Source organism: Mandrillus leucophaeus, unplaced genomic scaffold, assembly GCF_000951045.1.
Source record: "Mandrillus leucophaeus isolate KB7577 unplaced genomic scaffold, Mleu.le_1.0 Scaffold56, whole genome shotgun sequence".
In the NCBI taxonomy this organism is placed as follows: domain Eukaryota; kingdom Metazoa; phylum Chordata; class Mammalia; order Primates; family Cercopithecidae; genus Mandrillus; species Mandrillus leucophaeus.
Window position 1 is genome coordinate 6792624 of NW_012106030.1, and position 19251 is coordinate 6811874.

Consider the following 19251-nt stretch of genomic DNA (forward strand, 5'->3'; position numbering starts at 1 on the left):
TGCTTCAGCCTCCTGAGTAGCTGGGATTATAGGCGCCTGCCACCACGCCAGGCTAATTTTTGTATTTTTAGTAGAGACGGAGTTTCACCATGTTGGTTAGACTAGTCTTGAACTCCTGACCTCAGGTGATCCACCTGCCTCAGCCTCCCAAAGTGCTGGGATTCCAGGCATGAGCCACCGCACCCAGACGATAATCCTTTATTTAATCTAATATATTACACTCTCTGTTTTAAGAAAGTAGACTTTCACCCATCTATGTTTTGCAACATGATCTGAAGTTCTAACTTAGCTCTTCTAAATAAAAGCAATTTATGCCAGAATAACCCTTTTCCCACAGAAATGTACTATTGTCTTACCTCTATGATGTATGCTACTCAACTATTAACATCTATTCTCATTTTTTATTTTTAATGATTAAAATTATGATTAACACTTAAACTCTTTCATTGTCACTACAAAGGGAGTATTATATATAAATGTCTTTTTTAGGTGTTTAAGTTTTGGCACTCCTGATATAAATAAGGTTCTGTTACTTCTAATCATTCTCATTGGCTTTCTTTTTTCACACAAAGGAAGCAGATATATTCCTGGTAATTCTTGGTGGAGTGAGAAGCAAATGGAAATCTGTTTCCTTCTACAAAAAGAGGAAGAAGCAGCAGTAGAGCCAGAAGCAGGAAGCAGATAAAAAATTTAATCTCATCATGGACACAAAAGCATACTAAAACAAACTATAAACAAATAAAATTCTTTATTTAAATTTCTCTTGTGGGGAAAATATTTTTCTTTAAAGCACACTTACAAGTAATTTGCATTTACTTCCTGTAAAACATTTCCATTTTACAATTAGCAAAACTAAAAGGCTATGTCTCTTTATGCATTTATTTTTGTTAGAAAAACGTCCCATGGTGCTATCAAACTGATTTTAACCATCATCGAGCCTAACTTCACCTCTGTTGACAACATGACTACAAACATGAATCAAAACGGAGTTAAGGAATTTTAAGCCATAAGGTTTCAATTATAGCTTACCAATTATGTAGTTAGCTGACAAAAATCAAGTCTGATGTAGAATAGCTGTCATCTATTTAACTGCAGATAATCATGGCATTTTCATTTAAGATGATCTGAACTTATGAAATAAAGGATCCAGTCCCAATAACTCAATAATCTCTTACGTTTTCTTTTGAAGACTTATTTTAAATATTAACTATTTCAGTGCCTGAATGGAAAAACATAAACATTAGCTCAGAGACAATGTGATTCCTGTTTGGAATCCAGCTGGCAGCTATAAGCACCATTAAAAACTCTAACAGGCTTTGTGCCCTTTTTATTAAACAGCCTTACATCCTGAACACAGGAATGTGTTCATTTAAATAAACATTAATCTTTAATGTTGAATTCTGAAAACACAACCACAAATCATAGTTGGTTGTTCTGTGACAATGATCTAGTACATTATTTTCTCCACATCAAACCTACCTTTCCAGAAGGTGGAAACTGTATTTGCAAAAATCAGGACAAAACTCACATTTGAAAAGCATTTTACAATATTATATCTAAATTGCACAGAAGACCCCAGTGATCACTAGGAAATCTACCACAGTCGAGTTTTTCCAATCCAAGAAGGTCCAAACTTCGGGGAATAATGTGTCCCTCTTCTGCTGCTGCTCTGAAAAATATTCGATCAAAACGAAGCTTACAAGCAGCAGTTATTCCAAGATTAGAGTTCATTTGTGTATCCCATGTATACTGGCAATGTTTAGGTTTGCCCAAAAACTCCCAGACATCCACAATGTTGTTGGGTAAACCACCACATTTGGTAACCTGAAAAGAAAAAGAATACTCTCTAAGATACACATAGCCTTTTCCCACCTAAAAAAAAAAAAAGGCGTTTTTGCTATTACCGTGCAAGAAATTATTAATGCACAAATGCAAAATATCGAGATACATTATAAAAAGTATTATGCTGCATAGTAGTATGTAATATAAAAATATCAAGACAGCCAGAGGGGTTGGAATTTGCCCCTTCTCTTCTGCCATAAATAGGTTAACTTTGGGTTTCAGATAAAATTTAGAAGGCTGAACATACACGGCCTGTTACTGCTGTTATCTGTTTTTAAAAACTGAACTCAAGTGAAAAGAAGGCAGAACTGCCACTCTACTTCAGTCTACAACTTTAGAAGTATAGCACTTATATGATCCAAACATTTCAACTGCCTTCAGTTTTATTTGAAGTTTATTAATAATATTAATTGTTTGCTCATTCACACGCCAGGATTAAAAAAAAATTGTTTGTGGTAAAATATACACAATATAAGATTTATCATTTTAACAAAAGTTTTTTTTTTTTTTTTTTGAGATGGAGTCTCACTCTGTTACCCAGGAAGGAGTGCAGTGGTGCAATCTCGGTTCACTGCAACTTCCACCTCCCAGGTTCAAGCAATTCTAGTGCCTCAGCCTCCTGCACAGCTGGGATCACAGGCAAGTGCCACAATGCCCGGCTAATTTCTGTATTTTTAGTAGAGATGGGGTTTCACCGTGTTGGTCAGAAGGGTCTCGAACTCCTGGCCTCAAGTATCAGCCCACCTCGGCCTCCCGAAGTGCTGGGATTATAGGCGTGAGCCACTGTGCCCAGCCATTTTAACAATTTTTAAGTGTACAGTGATGTAGCATTAAGTACATTCACACAGTTGTGCAAACCATGACCATCAACCATCTCCAGAACCTTTTAATCTTCCCCAACTGAAACTCTGTACCCATTAAACACCAATTCACCATTCCCTAATACCCCCAGTCCCTGGCAAACACCATTCTACTTTCGATCTCTATGAATTTGACCAGTTTAGGAAATTCATAAGAGGAATCATATAGTATCTTTTCCTTTTTGGACTGGCTTCATTCACTCAGCATAATGTCTTTAAGATTCGCCCATATTGTAGCATGTGTCAAAGTTTCTTCATCTTAAGGGTAATAATATTCCACTGTATGCATACAGTACATTTTGTTTATTCATCTGTCAGTGATACTTGGGCTGCTTCTACCTTTTAGCTACTGTGAATAACACGGCTGTGAACATCCATGGGTAGACAAAACATATTCAAATCCCTGCTTTCACTTCTTTTGGGAATGTATACCTAGAAGTGTAATTGATGCATCACATAGTAATTCTATGTTTAAATTTTTAAGGTCCTGAAAAATCCCACTGTGTCTCAGCTAAGCTATAGGCAAGAAGAAACAGACTTTGTTTCAGACCTGGAGATCTGGGCATGGTGGTAGCAGGAAAAGTGGGTAAAAAAGGCTAATAAAAGACAAAAAAGAAAAAAGAAAAGGAAACCTAGGAAAAAAGAGAGTTAGGAACAATTATCATGGTCAAATCTTTCCATTGTTCTCATATTGCAACTAGGAATACTGCAAAGAAACCACCTTTTCTAAACTCTTCTAAAATCATTTTCTCTACCTTTCTTTCTAATCCCATATATATAGTTTAGTGTTGTCTATTTCTCATGCACATTTTTATTTCCTCCAAAAGAAGCCCCTTCTTCTCCTAGGCATACAGCATAAGCTAAACAAATACTTGCTGAATTGCAAGGTCACTTAAGACATTTTGAGTGACTACAGGTCCTAGTTTTAACAGCTTTGGTCAAAGGAACCTAAATTAGCCTCCATAGCAATAATCTGTCCTCAAACATCACACTGACTTTGTCACTCACCTCTTGATCCCTTAGATTTGTATCTCCTGCAAATATAACTGTAGCTGACTCTGGAGCCTCTTGCATTTTCTTTAAAACCATTTTTAACTGATTCATTCGTTCCGCAGCATGCCCTCTGGTGCTCTCCAAATGGGATGTCATAAGGCAAAGCTCATTTCCTGACACATTCACCTGCAACAGGACAAAAAGTCATTAAAATTGTCCACTGACTATTAATACTGAACTTTAATAACAAAATCAGCAGATTGTTCTGTCAAATGGTATATATCTACTAAACTGAAACTGTATAATCAGCACTGCGTCTATCCCTCCAGATCAAAAGAAGTATTAAAGCACTAACCCTGTCCCCAAAGAAGACTGTTTAGCAAGCACGACCTACCCCCAGATGTCACCTCCACTGTGAACCTTTCCCCAGTGTCCCCAGGCCATCAGTGGCTCCCTCCTCAATACACCTAAAGCATGTTGAACAGACTGTTTTAAAGCCCCCTAAGCTAAATTAAAAGGACAATTATTTCCCTCCTACAAAGCCGTAAGTCATTTGCAAAGCACAGATGATTCTTATTTATTGCTGTATTTTTAAGGGCCTGGCATACAGGTATTCCAAAAAAGTCAGTTAACTGAATGAATGAGAATCATTTACCATTTGCAATTAAGACACCAGCAATGTACAATCTATCATTATATGAAGTGCTTGCAGAATCAAGTCTAATTCTTTCATATTGGTCATTCATGCTCTTCTATAATCAGGAGTCTACATACTTCTCAACCTGTCACATTTCCCTCTCCATGGCCCCTACAATCAACTGAATAGAACGCTCATTCATACTCACACATGTACACTTCTTGCAACTTGAAAAGTTTGCTCATGGTGGTTTCTCTACTTGGACTCTTTTTAATGTCTATGTCTTACATATTTTTCCGGGTTCATTTCAAATACCATCTCCTCTATAAAACTCTCACTAAACAATCTGGTTAAAAATCATCTCCTTTCTCTAAACTTACACACATTTACACCTCTCCTGTGGCACTTATGCCTTTCTTATGTTTTAGTTACTATATATATATACACTCTCCCTTACTAATCTATATACTGTATCAGAGCAAGATCTATTCTTCATTTTTGTAAGTCTCATAGAGTACAATATAGTAGCATGTATAGAGTAAAAACATTAGGAAGCAAATGTGGAATGTTAGCAAACTCTCAAATATTTTTAAGAAAACAATAGACTGAGAATTCTATCTGCATTTAAAATTTATGTAAAAACTTAATTTTAGAAAGTGTTAAAGACTATCTAAAAGAATCTACATGTGTGAAGCAAATTTTTCTCAAAAGGCAATGGTATTAAAAAGAATAACAACACAAAACTATGAAAAAAATGTATTTTTTTTTTATAAGACACTCAATTTTAAAAAATTACTCACATGCACACATAAAAGGTTTCTCATCATTTTAGTACTTGGAAAAGGAATAATCTCTTGGCTTTTTAATTTCACTCTTGATTTCTTCAACATTATAGCTGTGAAATATCCTTCTTCATGACCTACAAATATTTGTGGAAAAGAATTTAGGCTGAGGAGGTCAAAGTTATTTTCAGTTTACCACAAGTTTGCCTATTGAAGAATTTTATAGCAAACAGGTAACAGATACTTACATGGATCTAAATCTTTAAAGTAAACTATTATTTCAAAATAGTTCATCATGGCCAAACAAGTCTACCTCCCTCCCTCCCAAATTTTAACTAGAAGCTTAGAAGAAATAAAATAAATAAATAAATAAAGACCAGGCACAGTGGCTCATGTCTGTAATCCCAGCACTTTAGGAGGCCGAGGTGGGTGGATCACCTGAGGTCAGGAGTTCGAGACCAGCCTGACCAACATGGAGAAACCCCATCTCTACTAAAAATACAAAATTAACTGGGTGTGGTGGCACATGCCTGTAATCCTAGCTACTCAGGAGGCTGAGGCAGGAGAATCACTTGAACCCGGGAGGTGGAGGTTGCGGTGAGCTGAGATCGTGCCATTGCACTCCAGCCTAGGCAACAAGAGTGAAATTCCGTCTCAAAATAAATAAATAAATAAATAAAAATGAAAAAAAAAATGTAAACAAGTTCCAAAATATAATGCTGCCAATATCAGATGAGAAAATTTGAGAAATTTCTGAAAGACACAGAGTAGATAAGATGAACTGTGGCCAACTGATATCCATTTACTACTTCTCATGCTAGAAGTTCCAGAAAAATTATAGTAAATGAATAAAAATCTAGAAAGATATAAACCTGCAAGAACAGAAAATAGGAGTAGAGGCCATGAATGAAAGCTTCCAGTAGTTTTTCAGAAAACAGATGGAGAAGTGGGAACCGGTTTATCAAAACAGAAGGAAACCACTTGAGTGACTGTAGCAGAGAACCATAGACAGGAAGCAAGCAGATTTGTTCCACCAAAATCTGGAAACACTTAGTGCTTGAAATAAAGGTACCACAAAAGGTAAGGTGCTGAGGTAAGAAGAGGGGGGCCAGTTCAAGGTCTGGATACGGGGTTAAACAACTCCCAGGTTTCCTCAACTCCTTAGAGCTAAGTGACTGTCCCTCTATTAACAGGAGACTAGGGTTTTACAGAGAACTAAATTTTAGAGGCTCCAGAGTCACCAACCACAGCGAGGGGCATGCGTGTTAGCCCAGGGCTGATAGAGGAATGGGTTGAACACTGATTAAGTGTGCGGACTCAGCTCCCTTCCCCGACCTGCTTCCAGAAGTTAGGCAAAACAAGCACACCACCCCAGCCCCAACACCCAGAAGACAGAAAGCTAAATCATTCTTTTTGGAGAAACAAAATGGCCTCAGATTAAAGCCTGTATATACCAACACACTGACAATTGTGGGTCTCCCTCAAATGAATAAGTAGTTTGCTCCACAATCAATCCCTCACCCCTCTCCAGTGAGGTAAACTACTTAGCCTTGTAATCAACATTTTAGTGTTTGGTGTTTAAATGTGAACCAAAAGCCAAGGATCCCTACGTATTTAAGGAAGAGGTCTAACATGACATGATGGATACTGACATGACATAACATAATCGAAACAAACAAAAAGAAGAAATAAAAACAATGCATGGAAAGAGATTAAAACCTAAAACAAACAAAAAACTAACAAAAAAGATACTGTATCCATAAACCAAGAAAAGTATGCCATAAAAAAGATATTCAGTGAATAGGAGGCCTAGGAAATTAAAATAACGCTATCTAAAAGTCAAGATAGTTGTCAAGAAAGTAGAACAGTCAATAGAGATAGGAGAATAAGAGAGTAAAGAAAATTTAAGGATCAACCCAGGAGGTCCACCGTTTAACAGAGGGAGTTCAGAAAAAGGGGAGGAGTAAAAAAACTATAAGGGAGGAAAGAAGAGACGAGGAGAAAAGGAAAGAGAAATAATGAAAAGAATGAAAGGAGAGGCAAGGGGAATGGTGGGAGGGAGGGAGAAAAGGATTTTCAACAATTAAGGTTTTCCACATATTAAAATTCTACAGATTAAAAGTTCCCACCAAGCATTCAGTACAATAAATGTTAAAAAAAAAAAATCCAAAGAACATGAGGGTTAAAAGAAGACCCTCAAAGCTTCCAGAGAGTAGGGAAAAAGAAAAGAATAAGAATTAGAATGACATCAGCCTTATTACCCATTATCAATAATGGAAATTAGAAGACATTGAAGAATGCCTTCAGAATTCTGAAGGAAAACATCTGTTTACCCGGATACCTATCTTCAGCCAAACTATCAAGAACCACAAAGCTACAACACAGACATTTTCAAATACGCTGGGATTCAAAAACTTCACTGTCCATGCACTGTTCCTTAGAAATTAGAGAGGGTGCGCCAATAAAATGAGGAAGGAAAATAAGAAGGAAGCATGGGAATCAAAAATCCTAAAAGAATCCCCAAGAGAATACAAAAAAGTTCCATTGAGAGACACACACAGACTGAGAACCCTCTCCTTAGAAATTCTCGCTTAAGGAGTCAACTGAAATTAAAAATCACATACTATATAAAAATGAAAGTCAAAGAAAACACTATACAGTTGACACTTGAACAACACAGGTTTGAACTTCAAGGGTCGACTTATACAGGTATTTTTTCAATAAATACGGTTGGTCCTCTGTATCTGTGGGTTCTGCATCCACAACCAAATGTGGGTTGAAAACACAGTCTTCTCAGAACGTGAAACCCGCAGATACGGAGTGCTCACATATAGATGGGTTCTGCAGAGCAGACTGAGGAACCTGAGTATGTGTGAATTTTGGTATCCACCAAGGAACCCTAGAACCAATCCCCTGAGAATACCAAGGAAAGACTGTATATGAAAATCACGAGATGTGGCCAAAGCAGTATTTTAAATATATTTAGCAAAAACAAAATAGATGGAAAATTTAAAACCTAAATTACTCAGGGCAAAAAAAGTATAAAAAGAACAACAAAATAAATAAGGAATTATAAAATAAAGACTTTTTGAAAAAGCATAACCACAATGTGATTATTTCACTTAAAACTTTTAACTAAATTTCAACAAAAAGGTACTCAGTTTCTCAAATTTTAGCAATTTATATTTTCCTGAAAAATCATCCATTTCCTTTTCACTTATTAACCTTTTCACACTTATTAAGTTGTATAAAATATTCTCCTATAATTCTTGTAGTATCCTGGGTCTTGCTTATTTTTCTCAAACTTATTTATTTGTGCTTTTTCTTCTCCATGTCCCAATAGACTAACTTTGATTTATCCCTCTCACTGACCTGTTTTTCAAAGAAAAGACAAGTTGAATAACAAAAATTGTTACCTGTAATAATCTCATAATCACTTGCTCTCTTCTTTAGGTAGCTATAATATGGGGGAATAACTTCCTGTAGAAATATCACATCTGGGCTGTACCTAACGAAAAACATCAGTTTATGACAAATACCAAGTATACCATTTCATTTTCAGCTACCTAAATGAAGGAAATTCCACAACATACCAAAGCAAAAAACCCTCTTGTGCACCTAATATTGAGTGTTTATGCTGATCTTTGATAACTATAAAATGAGAAAGATGTGTGCTATTTTAGTACTATAACAAACATATCAAAAAGAACTAGAAAAACTGACAATAGAAACCACCATACTGAGAGACTTCAATGGTCCTACACACTAAGAGATGCTTTCAACGTTTCTTTCAATCCTCTTGAAGCAGTTATTATCCACAATGAAGAAAACTGACCTCCAGAGAACTTAAGTGATTTGCCCAAGGTCACAGAGCCACTACGGCGCACAAACAGATCTTTTTGGTAGTTTTAATTTCACGTAGTTATTATAAACAAAGTTTAAGAAGAAAGCAGTACTAAAAGACTTCTAACAAAAATTAGTGTTCCCACTTTGCTGCAGCCTGCAATCCTGCTCTCAGAGGCAATCATCTAAATTCTTTTAGATGTTTCTTCTCAGAGCTGGACATTGAACTTAGGTTTAATTCGAAAGCCCACAACCTTGAACTGTTCCTTTGAATATACATAAGACACATTACTATGAAACAGAAATGATAATACTTACAACGCTAAGTAGGAACACACCCCTCGAGCCCTCTCTGACAGATTGTTTAGATCTAATCCATCAATATTCCAGGTAATGAAGCAGAACATGCTGTCATTTTCTTGCTGAGTATCTTCAGATGGGCTGATTTTAGAAGTGGTGGAATCAGTTGTTTCTTCATTGGTTAGGTCAACACTGGCAAGATCAGAATAAAACACAGCTTTGCAAATAATCTATACACTGATTAAGAATTATTTTGTATTTGTAGCCCTCATTTTACAGACAAATTTTAAAAGAGCACTAAAAGTTTGACACTGTCCTTACAGGGTTAACAAAAATTGTATGCCAGGTTCTAGACAGAAATATAATTAAGCATTAATCACGCTGCACTTTGGCCCACTTCTTTGTAACAGAAAGTCATCCCATAGCCCTACATACTGGCCACTTGCATCCCCATTGCTCCTGTGGGTGGGATCTCTGACATCAGAATCAGAAGGCTTTTGATTAAGAATTGCTTAAGAAGTTTTTCAGACGCGGAATTCCAGCAGAAAGCTGACACCAACCAGTTTGAAGATACCCTCGAGGAACTGAATCTGCATGAGAATGCAGTTTCTTCATCTCCAGATCCCATGACTTCATCATTGTACTCTGACCAATCAACAATCCTCACACCTTGGTCCACTCAACACCCTTTCAAGTCTCAAGCTCCAGACTTCTCAAGGAGAATCTGAAGTTTCCTCCAGTCTCCTGGTTTGGCGGCCTTACAATTAATTTTTTTTTTCTGCTGCAACCCTTGGTGCCTCAGGGTATTGACTTGCAAGCTGTACCCCAACTACCTAGGGCACAAGTCCACAAGGTAGTCAGGACCTCTTGAGGGTGTGTCACTGGCGCGTCCTTAACCTTGGCAAAATAAACCTTCTAAATTGATTTAGACCTGTCTCAGATACTTTTGCGTTCATAGATAGATTCTTATTGCACCGTCCAAATGTTTGCTCATTTGGGCAGTTACAGACAACTTAATATCCTTCAATGACATGTGTCACTAAAATAATTGTATAAACTATGATCCCAAATTAGACTCAGAAATGTAGGATTTTTAAATCTTTTTGGAATCTTTTTAAATCATATATTAAATAAGATCTCATTGTGGCAGATAAATAGGAACTGCAAATTCTTTGCTACTCCCCTCTTTGAGTAATGAAGCCTAATGCCCCTCCCCTTTGAATCCAGACCTTAGTGGTTTGCTTACTACAGGGAAAGAGTATTCTGGGACTTTTGAGGTTTGGCCTTAAGATAATCTGCCACTTCCATTCAAGGCTTTTGGAATACTTCCTCCAGGAACCCTGGAACTGCCATGTAAAAAGTTCAACCACCCTGAGACTGCCATGCTGGAAAGGACATATGTATGTGCTCCAGTCCATAGTCCTGACTCCACCATCTGCTCCCCTAACCAATGCCCCAGACATATGAGTGGAGGGACAAACATTATTAAAAGGTGACTCCTATGCATGTATAAACTATTCATGAATTTTAAAAATAGATGTTTGAATTTATAATTTTAATGCCAACATTTTAACTTTTCTCCTATACACGATTCACCCAGATTCCTCAAATGTTACATTATTAAAAGGTGACTTCCAAGCATGTATAAACTATTCATGAATTTTAAAAATAGGTGTTTGAATTTGTAATTTTAATGCCAACATTTTAACTTTTCTCCTATACACAATTCACCCAGATTCCTCAAATGTTAACATTTTACTTACATAACATTTACTTGGTTTGTTCTTTCTACTCTGAACCATTTGTTTAAATATTTTTGTATTATTTCCTAAACACAAAGACATGCTTATATATACAGTTATGCATCACATTTGGAGAAGTGTGTCATTAGGTGATTTCACCATGATGCAAACATCATAGAGAGAATTTACACAAACCTAGATGGTACAGCCTCCTACACACCTGGGCTATATGGTCTAGCCTATTGCTCCTAGCCTACAAACCTGCACAGCATGCTACTATACTGGATACTGTAGGCAACTGTAACACAATGGCAAAGGTATAGCAAAAATACAGTCATATAATTTTATGGGATCATCTTCATTTATGCAGTTTGTTGTCAACTGAGATGTGGTTATGTGGTGCATAATGGTATACTCTAGTATGATCATCAAGTCAGAAGATTATCATTGATACAAATTTTTCTTTTTCTTATTGCCTCCTGTGGCTAGATTTAATATTATCTAAAGACCTAGTTCGATCTTGCCAATTGTGCTACTAGTGTCCTAATCCAGGATCACATGTTACATTTAGATGGCATGTCTCTTTTAATTTTCTTTAATCCAGAACAGTTTTTCAGTCTTTGTCTCTCATGACTGACATTTTTGAAGAGCACAGGCCATTTATCTTACAGAATGTCCTTCAGTTTAGGTTTATGTTTTCCTATTATTTGGTTCAGATTATGCATTTTTTAGCAGGAATGTCACAGAAGTGATAGTATGTCCTCCTCAATGCATCATATCAAGTATCTGATATGGAGCTGTCCCATTCCTGGTGATGTTAGCTTTGATCACTTGGTTAAAGTGTTGTTAACCAGATTTCTCTGCTACAAAGTTATGATTTTCCCCATCATAGTATTTTGTGGGAAAGTACTTTGTGATTATGTAAATATGCTGTTGTTCACTGAACTTTCCTACTAGTTTTAGTATCTGTTGATGATACCTGCCTGAAATAATTATCAATATGGCAGTTTCCAAATGAAGATTTTTTTTCTAGTTCCTCATGCCTTCTATATTTAATAGTTGGAAAAATGTTCCCTTCTCTCTTGAGCAACTGTATTTATATCAGTATGGGTTCTTTTTGTATGGATTGTAATCTATTCCTACCAAGCATCCTGTTGCTTGGATTACATCAGATTTGATGGGGAATGAGGGTAGGGAACTTTTAAGCTAGGTCTTGTGCCCTTCTGGCACATCCCCAACATTTTCTGGGCACCTCCTACTTTCTAACACCACAGATATCATAGGCTCATCTTGTACTTTTTTTGCCCCTGCTCAGTTATTTCTTTTTAACTTCTTTTTTTATTTTTACATTAAGCCTCTTCCATTCTATGAAATCAGTCATTTCTAAAAAGTCCTTGTTCCTTTCAGTGAAGAATGGTATTTAGAGGCCATGATCTGGGTGCTAGATGAACTTAATGCCAATTTTGAAGCATAAAATATTTTGAATTGTCTTCCTTTTACATAAAAACAACCTTCAAGAGCATAAAAAAAAAAGTGCAAAATTTTCTTTTGTGAATTTCAACCCACCCAAAAGTTCTCTTATTCAACAATGAGCTAATATTAGACCTTTTTTCAACGTCTTACCGTGGGGAAAAGAGAGATCAGACTGTTACTGTGTCTATGTAGAAAGAGGAAGACATAAGAAACTCCATTTTGATCTGTACTAAGAGAAATTCTTCTGCCTTGAGATGCTGTTAATCTGTAACCCTAGCCCTGACTCTGTGCTCGCAGAAACATGTGCTGTGTTGACTCAAGGTTTAATGGATTTAGGGCTGTGCAGGATGTGCTTTGTTAAAATTGTGTTTGCAGGCAGTATGCTTGGTAAAAGTCATCGCCATTCTCCAGACTTGAGTACCCAGGGACACAATGTGCTACAGAAGGCCACAGGGACCTCTGCCCAAGAAAGCCTGGGTATTGTCCAAGGTTTCTCCCCACTGAGACAGCCTGAGTTATGGCCTTATGGGAAGGGAAAGACCTGACAGTCTCCCAGCCCGACACCCGTAAACGGTCTATGCTGAGGAGGATTAGTGAAAGTAGGCGGCCTCTCTGCAGTTGAGATAAGAGGAAGGCATCTGTCTCCTGCTCGTCCCTGGGAATGGAACGTCTCGGTGTAAAACCCGGTCATACATTCTATTTACTTGGATAGGAGAAAACTGCCTTATGGCTGGAGGTGAGACATGCTGGCGGCAATACTGCTCTTTATTGCACTGAGATGTTTGTGTAAAGTCAAACATAAATCTGGCCTACGTGCACATCCAGGCACAGCACCTTTCCTTAAACTTATTTTATGACACAGAGTCCTTTGCTCACGTTTTCCTGCTGACCCTCTCCCTACCATTACCCTATGGTCCTGCCACATCCCCCTCACCGAGGTGGTAGAGATAGTGATCAATAAATACTGAGGGAACTCAGAGACCAGTGCCAGTGCGGGTCCTCCGTATGCTGACCGCCTGTCCCCTAGGCCCACTTTTCTTCCTCTATACTTTGTCTCTGTGTCTTACTTCTTTTCTCAGTCTCTCGTCCCACCTGATGAGAAATACCCACAAGTGTGGAGGGGCAGGCCCCCTTCATCTTACCACCATAGAGAAAAAGCCAAGTGATTCCATGCCTGATCAAAGATGTTGTTTCCTTTTTATGGAAAGCATTAAAACCAGAAAGGAAAAATTATTAGCTCTTTATTTCTGTCAAATCTTCTGTTTCATAATTGGATTTAAAAATACATATACTGTCAAAGACAAAGGTGTTTGTTAATCACATTAGGCCCCCTACCTATCTGGCACACACACCTTTTTTTCCAAGTTTAAAGATGTCCAACTATAACTCAATCTACTTCATAAAACTGTAAACACAACCCCCACTTTCCTCAATGGGTGGACTGTCATGGGTGATGTATGGGGAAAGCATGATGGTGTCATTAACCATAGTTTATACTTATTGAGTCCTATATGCCAGGCACAATTCCAAGTGTTTTACACCTATCAGCTCACTTAATCCTTACCACAACCCCATGAGGAAGAGGTCGCATAGATAAAGAAACTGAGGCAGAGAGAGGTTACACAGTTACTAAACAGCACAGGTAGACTTAGAACCTTATTACTATCCCCACTACACAAAGAAATTGAGGCAGAGAGAGGTTAGACAGTTACTAAACAGCACAGGTGGACTTAGAACCTTTGCATTTTGGCTCCAGAGTCCATGCTCTTATTCACTATGCCATCCTTTCCTCCTCCAGTTTCATTGCAATCCAATTCCATATTGATATAATTTGGATGTTTGTCCCCTCCAAATCTCATATTGAGATATAATCCATAATGTTGGAAGTGGGGTCCAGTGGGAGGTGTTTGGGTCATGGGGGCAGATCCCTCATAAATGTCTTGGTGCTATCCTCACGTTAGCGAGTTCTTGGAAGATCTGGTTGTTTAAAAGCATGTGGCACCACCCCACCCCCTTGCTCCTGTGCTCACCGTGTGATACCTGGGCTCCCCCTTCCCTTCTGCCATGATTGAAATCTTCCTGAGGCCCAGCAAAGGCTGGGGCCTTGCTTCCAGTAGAGCCTGCAGAACTGTTAGCCAATTAAATCTCTTTTCTTTATAAATTACCCCGTCTCAGGTATTTCTTTATAGCAACGCAAGAACCTAACACAAATATCTTTGCAATTTATGCAACACCCACAATATTTAATATTTAATGCAGCAAGAAAAACCAGGCAACTGTATTTAAAATTTCCATTTGGGAAAATGAAAAGGGAAATAAACTCTAAAACGTTGCTGTACAGAAATACTAAGGGAACAGAGAGGGACTGGTGAATGTCAAGGGCATGATTTTTTGACTTCATTCCTAAGCAGATGAGGAAGCGCTTTTGTCAGTATATCTGGTGTCTCAGGTTTTATGTGTTAGGCCAGTGCTCTTCAACTTTAAATCACCAGGAGATCTTGTCAAAATACAAATTCTGATTCAGTAGGTCTGGGTGAGACCTAAGATTCTGCATGTCTAACAAACTCGCAAGTAGTAGTAGCATGCTGCTGGTCCAGAGTCCACACTCTGAGTAACAAGGCTCTGGGACATGGGCTGTCAATGCTGGCTCTGCATTAGAATTACCTGCACAGCTGAAAAAAAAAAAAAAAAAAATACAATGAGGAATACACAGGCCCTACTCAAGACTAATTAGAATCTGTTGTTGTTTTTTTTTTTATTTCCCCAGATAATTCCAATATGCAGCTAAGATTCAGCATAGCTGTTTTAAGAGGATTCCCCTGGTATCTCATCAGAGACACTAAAGATAGATTCTAATGTAGGGGGCTAAATCACTTTAGTGTTCAATTTCAATTTTTGTTGATATCCCAGGAATTCACTCCAGAATTGAGATTCCTGCCCCAATTATTTAAGACAGCCAATGCCCTTGCTCAGCAGGGTTGAGTTTCTCTGGTCATAAAATCTTCCAATCAATTTTTTTTCTTTTCCTTTCATTTTTGCTAAAGCCAGTATCAAAAATCTAATCACCGCACGCTCTGTGAATGCACAGGCCTTAGAAACACCCTGAAGTTTGCCCCTTCCCCATTTTTCTCACTTCAGCAAACTAAACTTTAAAACCTCACTCTCATTCATACTTGACCTGAGTTCTGAGAGACAAGAGACCACAGCCTAATCAACACCTTTGCTTGTTTTTGCCAATTTACCATTCCGGGGTAAGAGAATCCTAATAGCCATGACACCATTGCTCAGCTTGATCCGCATCTTTTCTGAGGGCCTATTCCAGGAAATCCACTTATTTTGTTACTATTTATTGGTTACGATACAGTCTATTGCAACCAACAGACATTAACTCAGGTTGGTTTGACCAAAACAGGTGAATTTATAAGGAATCAACATGTCACAGAGCCTGGTACAGAAATACAGCCATGTTTAAGGAAGGGCAGTGAAGGGCTTTCTCTCAATCCTACACTTCAACTTCCCTCTGCTTCATTCTCTCGCTGCAGACCTCTGTTCTCAGCTTCTCTGTACCCAAAAACAGATACGTATGAATCCTCACAGGTGCTAAGTTAACACGTTACAGTTCCAGCTCCATAGAAGACTCAGACTTGACTCTCTTGGTCCTAATTCTGAAACCAAGGAGAGGATGTGACTGGCCAGTCCGAGCTAGGTGAACACCTCCTAGACCAACTTGCTCTGGTTAGTAAAACGGAAGCCAGAGACAAATCACTGTGTGAGAGCAGACAATTCCCCAACAAGAGGCAAGACAGAGAAAGGAACCTAATGCAAATATCTTATCACATCTGTAAGACAATGCAGCTGAAAAGACCAAAGGGAAAATACAGTCTCCACTATGAACAGTCAATTTTACAAGTTGTACATATAACTGGGAGAATTTTATACATTCAGTAAATATTTATTGGGAGCTTATGATGTGTCAGATGTTGTCAGACTTTGGGAAATTAACAATGTATAAAACAGATACTCCTTACTAGATGTGCAGTCCAGTAAGAGACATAAAACAATGAACAGCACTTACAATATGGACTAAGTTATTATAACAGGGGTCACGCAGGATGATATAAGAGTACCTAAAAGGGGAACCTTACCTAGACTTAGGACATCAGGAAAAGTTTCCTGGAGATAAATCGTGTCTCAGCTTGGGCCTTTAAGATACATACTAGCAAGGAAGGAAAAAGAAAAAAAATCCAAGTAGAGGTAATAAAGATCTTTACGAAGGTTCAAAGACAGGACAAAATGACCCATTGGAAAAAAGTAAAAGTTTGATATGCCTGGAACCTGGAAAGACAGGTTCCAAGTTATGGAGCCAAATAGTAGAGGGCCTTGTAAGGCATCTACACTTTTCAAGAGCAGTAGTGCAGGAACTGGAGAGGGGCACTGAAATAACAGGAGTAGGTGTGCATTAAAAAAAATAACAACAACAAAAAACCTATTATTCTGGCTGGCCAGCCTAGGGCCTAGAATAAATAAACAATTCAGGAAGCAAGGAGACTTCCAAGCTGCCATTCTTCGACGGAAGATTTTTGCCTTCATTCATTTGTTTCAAACCTCTCGCTTACTTACTTCCTATCAGTTGAGTCAAACATTACGTTTCCATTTCCCTGGACCCCAAATCACTTTCGAAGTGACAGTATGGGGGAGTGTTAGATCCGCTGCTGGGGCGCATCTCCGCGCAGCAGCAGCAACGCAAGCCCTGCTCCTCTGGCTGCGCAGCTTGGAGATCTGCCTCAGCATCTTCCGCCCAACTCCACGGCAGGTCCCAGGACGCGCAGCGCAACCTGGTATCAAACTGCCTCCGTCCGGACTGGCTCCCAGCTCCCCTCATCACTTACTAGATCTTGGGCTCAGAGATGGTTTCAGGGCGGCGTTCCAAGGCGCTCTCCTCCACCGGAGGCTCGAAGTAGGAGTTCAGAGCCCTCTGAAAAACAAAGGCACCAGGGATGAGGTTTGTGCGCTCCACCGACCTAGGTAACGGAGCGGGACGCGAAGACAGCAAAAGCGTACTTCCATCTCCCAGTCGTTCTCGGCCAGGAAGCACTGAGCTACAGCGGAATCGCAGCTGGCGACCGCGGCAAACTCCACACACAGAAGTCGCCGCTTCTTCACCTCTGGCTCGCCCTCTTCCTCCGCCGCCCCCGGGCAACTCCCTAGCTCCATCTTCTTGCCGCTTCCGCACCGCCCCTTTAAGCGGAACAGGAGGCCAACGGTCGGCTCTGCGCAGGCGCCTGCGCCACGGCGCTCCCGCATCAACCGCCCGGCAGGGAAACTCGCTCCGCTTTCGGAGAAGAATCGGTGCAGCTGCGCCGCAGGCGAGCCGCCGAGGTGGTGGGGGCGAAGTGCGCCTGCGCGCGTGGTCACAAGCGTGCGGGAAACGTCTGTGAGCAAATCGCGGACCACCGTGGCCGCCAGCTGACCTGACGCCCGGCCTCTTGCACTCCTAGGGGCGGAGAAGGGTGCAGGCTCTTCGCCCTCTGTGTCCTTCTTTCACGAACTTCTGGATTTTCCAGCTCTTCCAAAGTTCGTTCTTGCGCAGAGCCCAAAGGCCGGAAAACCGTCCACGATGAACAGCGTGACTCTGAATCTGCGGGAGGTGGTAAAGGCCATGACCAAGAGTCGCGGTTTTGACAGAATTTTGGGAAAGGTATGGGAGGCGAAGCCTTGGCTTCTAATGAAGGGAAAGAAAGCACCGTGCTTGGTGCGGTTGTGAGCTTTGAATAATTATCTCTTGTTAGGTTCTGTTCTAGTACGCCTGTAAATTTACCTTAGTGATAATGATTACTACTTTAATGGAGCTCCTAAATATGCTGGATCGAACCCGTAAGTTCTCTATTTAAACATAGATAGGTATGGTTATGAGTCGTGGAGACAGAATTCCTCAGTTGTAAGGCTGGGAGGGACTTTGAAGTTTGATCCTTCAACCAACAAGCGTCTGCATGGACCCGGAGAAGAGTAAGAGAAACGTCTGCATTTAAGGCACATTACAGTCTAATTCTCTAGACTCTGGAGGATTAGAAGATAAATAATTGCAATAAGGTACGAAAGCCTAGTGCTTGGTAGAGTGGTGGACGAAGGGAGAAGTTGTTCCTCTGTAGTGGTTTGGGAAATTTCTCAAAGGCATGCAACTCTTGAAGAAATAAGTTAGCTCTTGGAGTAAAACGGAGTGCTTTTCTGAGACCAGCACTCACAAAGCCCGAAGGTGTTTGTTTTCATTTTTGTTTTTTTAAGAAGAGGTTTCGCTCTTGTTGCCTAGGCTGGAGTGCAATGGCGCGATCTCGGCTCACTGCAACCTCCATCTCCCCGGTTCAAGCGATTTTGCTGCCTCGCTCAGCCTCTTGAGTGGCTGGGATTACAGGCATGTGCCACCATGCCCAGCTAATACTGTATTTTTAGTAGAGACAGGGTTTCTCCATGTTGATCTGGCTGGTCTCGAACTCCTGACCTCAGGTTATCCACCCGCCTCTGCCTCCCAAAGTGCTGGGATTACTGGTGTGAGCCACCACACCTGGCCTTGAAGGTGTTTGTTTTTTGTTGTTGTTGTTTTGAGATGGAGTCTTGCTCTGTCGCCCAGGCAGGAGTGCGGTGGCACGATCTCTGCTCACTGCAACCTCCACCTCCCAGATTCAAGTGATTCTCATGCCTCAGCCTCCCAAGTAACTGGGATTACAGACATGCGCCACCACGCCTGGCTAATTCTGTATTTTTATTAGAGACAGGGTTTCATC

The 19251-nt window shown here is 39.7% G+C and overlaps 2 protein-coding genes across 3 annotated transcripts in view; one reads left to right on the top strand and one right to left on the bottom strand.

Moving 5' to 3' along the window:
* Positions 1-731: 731 nt before the first annotated feature.
* TDP2 (tyrosyl-DNA phosphodiesterase 2) lies at positions 732-18011 on the bottom strand. The gene is made up of 7 exons (XM_011998180.1): positions 17534-18011; positions 17362-17447; positions 9276-9449; positions 8531-8622; positions 5133-5251; positions 3711-3881; positions 732-1824 (listed from the first exon to the last, which is right to left on the bottom strand). Exons 1-7 carry the CDS (start codon positions 17774-17776, stop codon positions 1543-1545), a joined length of 1167 nt encoding a protein of 388 aa, XP_011853570.1. The 5' UTR covers positions 17777-18011; the 3' UTR covers positions 732-1542.
* The window catches only part of ACOT13 (acyl-CoA thioesterase 13), a 30857-nt gene continuing 29469 nt past the window's right edge, over positions 17864-19251 (top strand). The window contains exon 1 of one of the 2 annotated variants that reach the window (XM_011998178.1): positions 17864-18170. In XM_011998178.1, coding sequence (XP_011853568.1) covers positions 18090-18170 — 81 coding nt within the window. In that variant the 5' untranslated portion in view covers positions 17864-18089. The remainder of the gene's footprint in view (positions 18171-19251) is intronic. The other variant, XM_011998179.1, reaches the window with a different exon arrangement.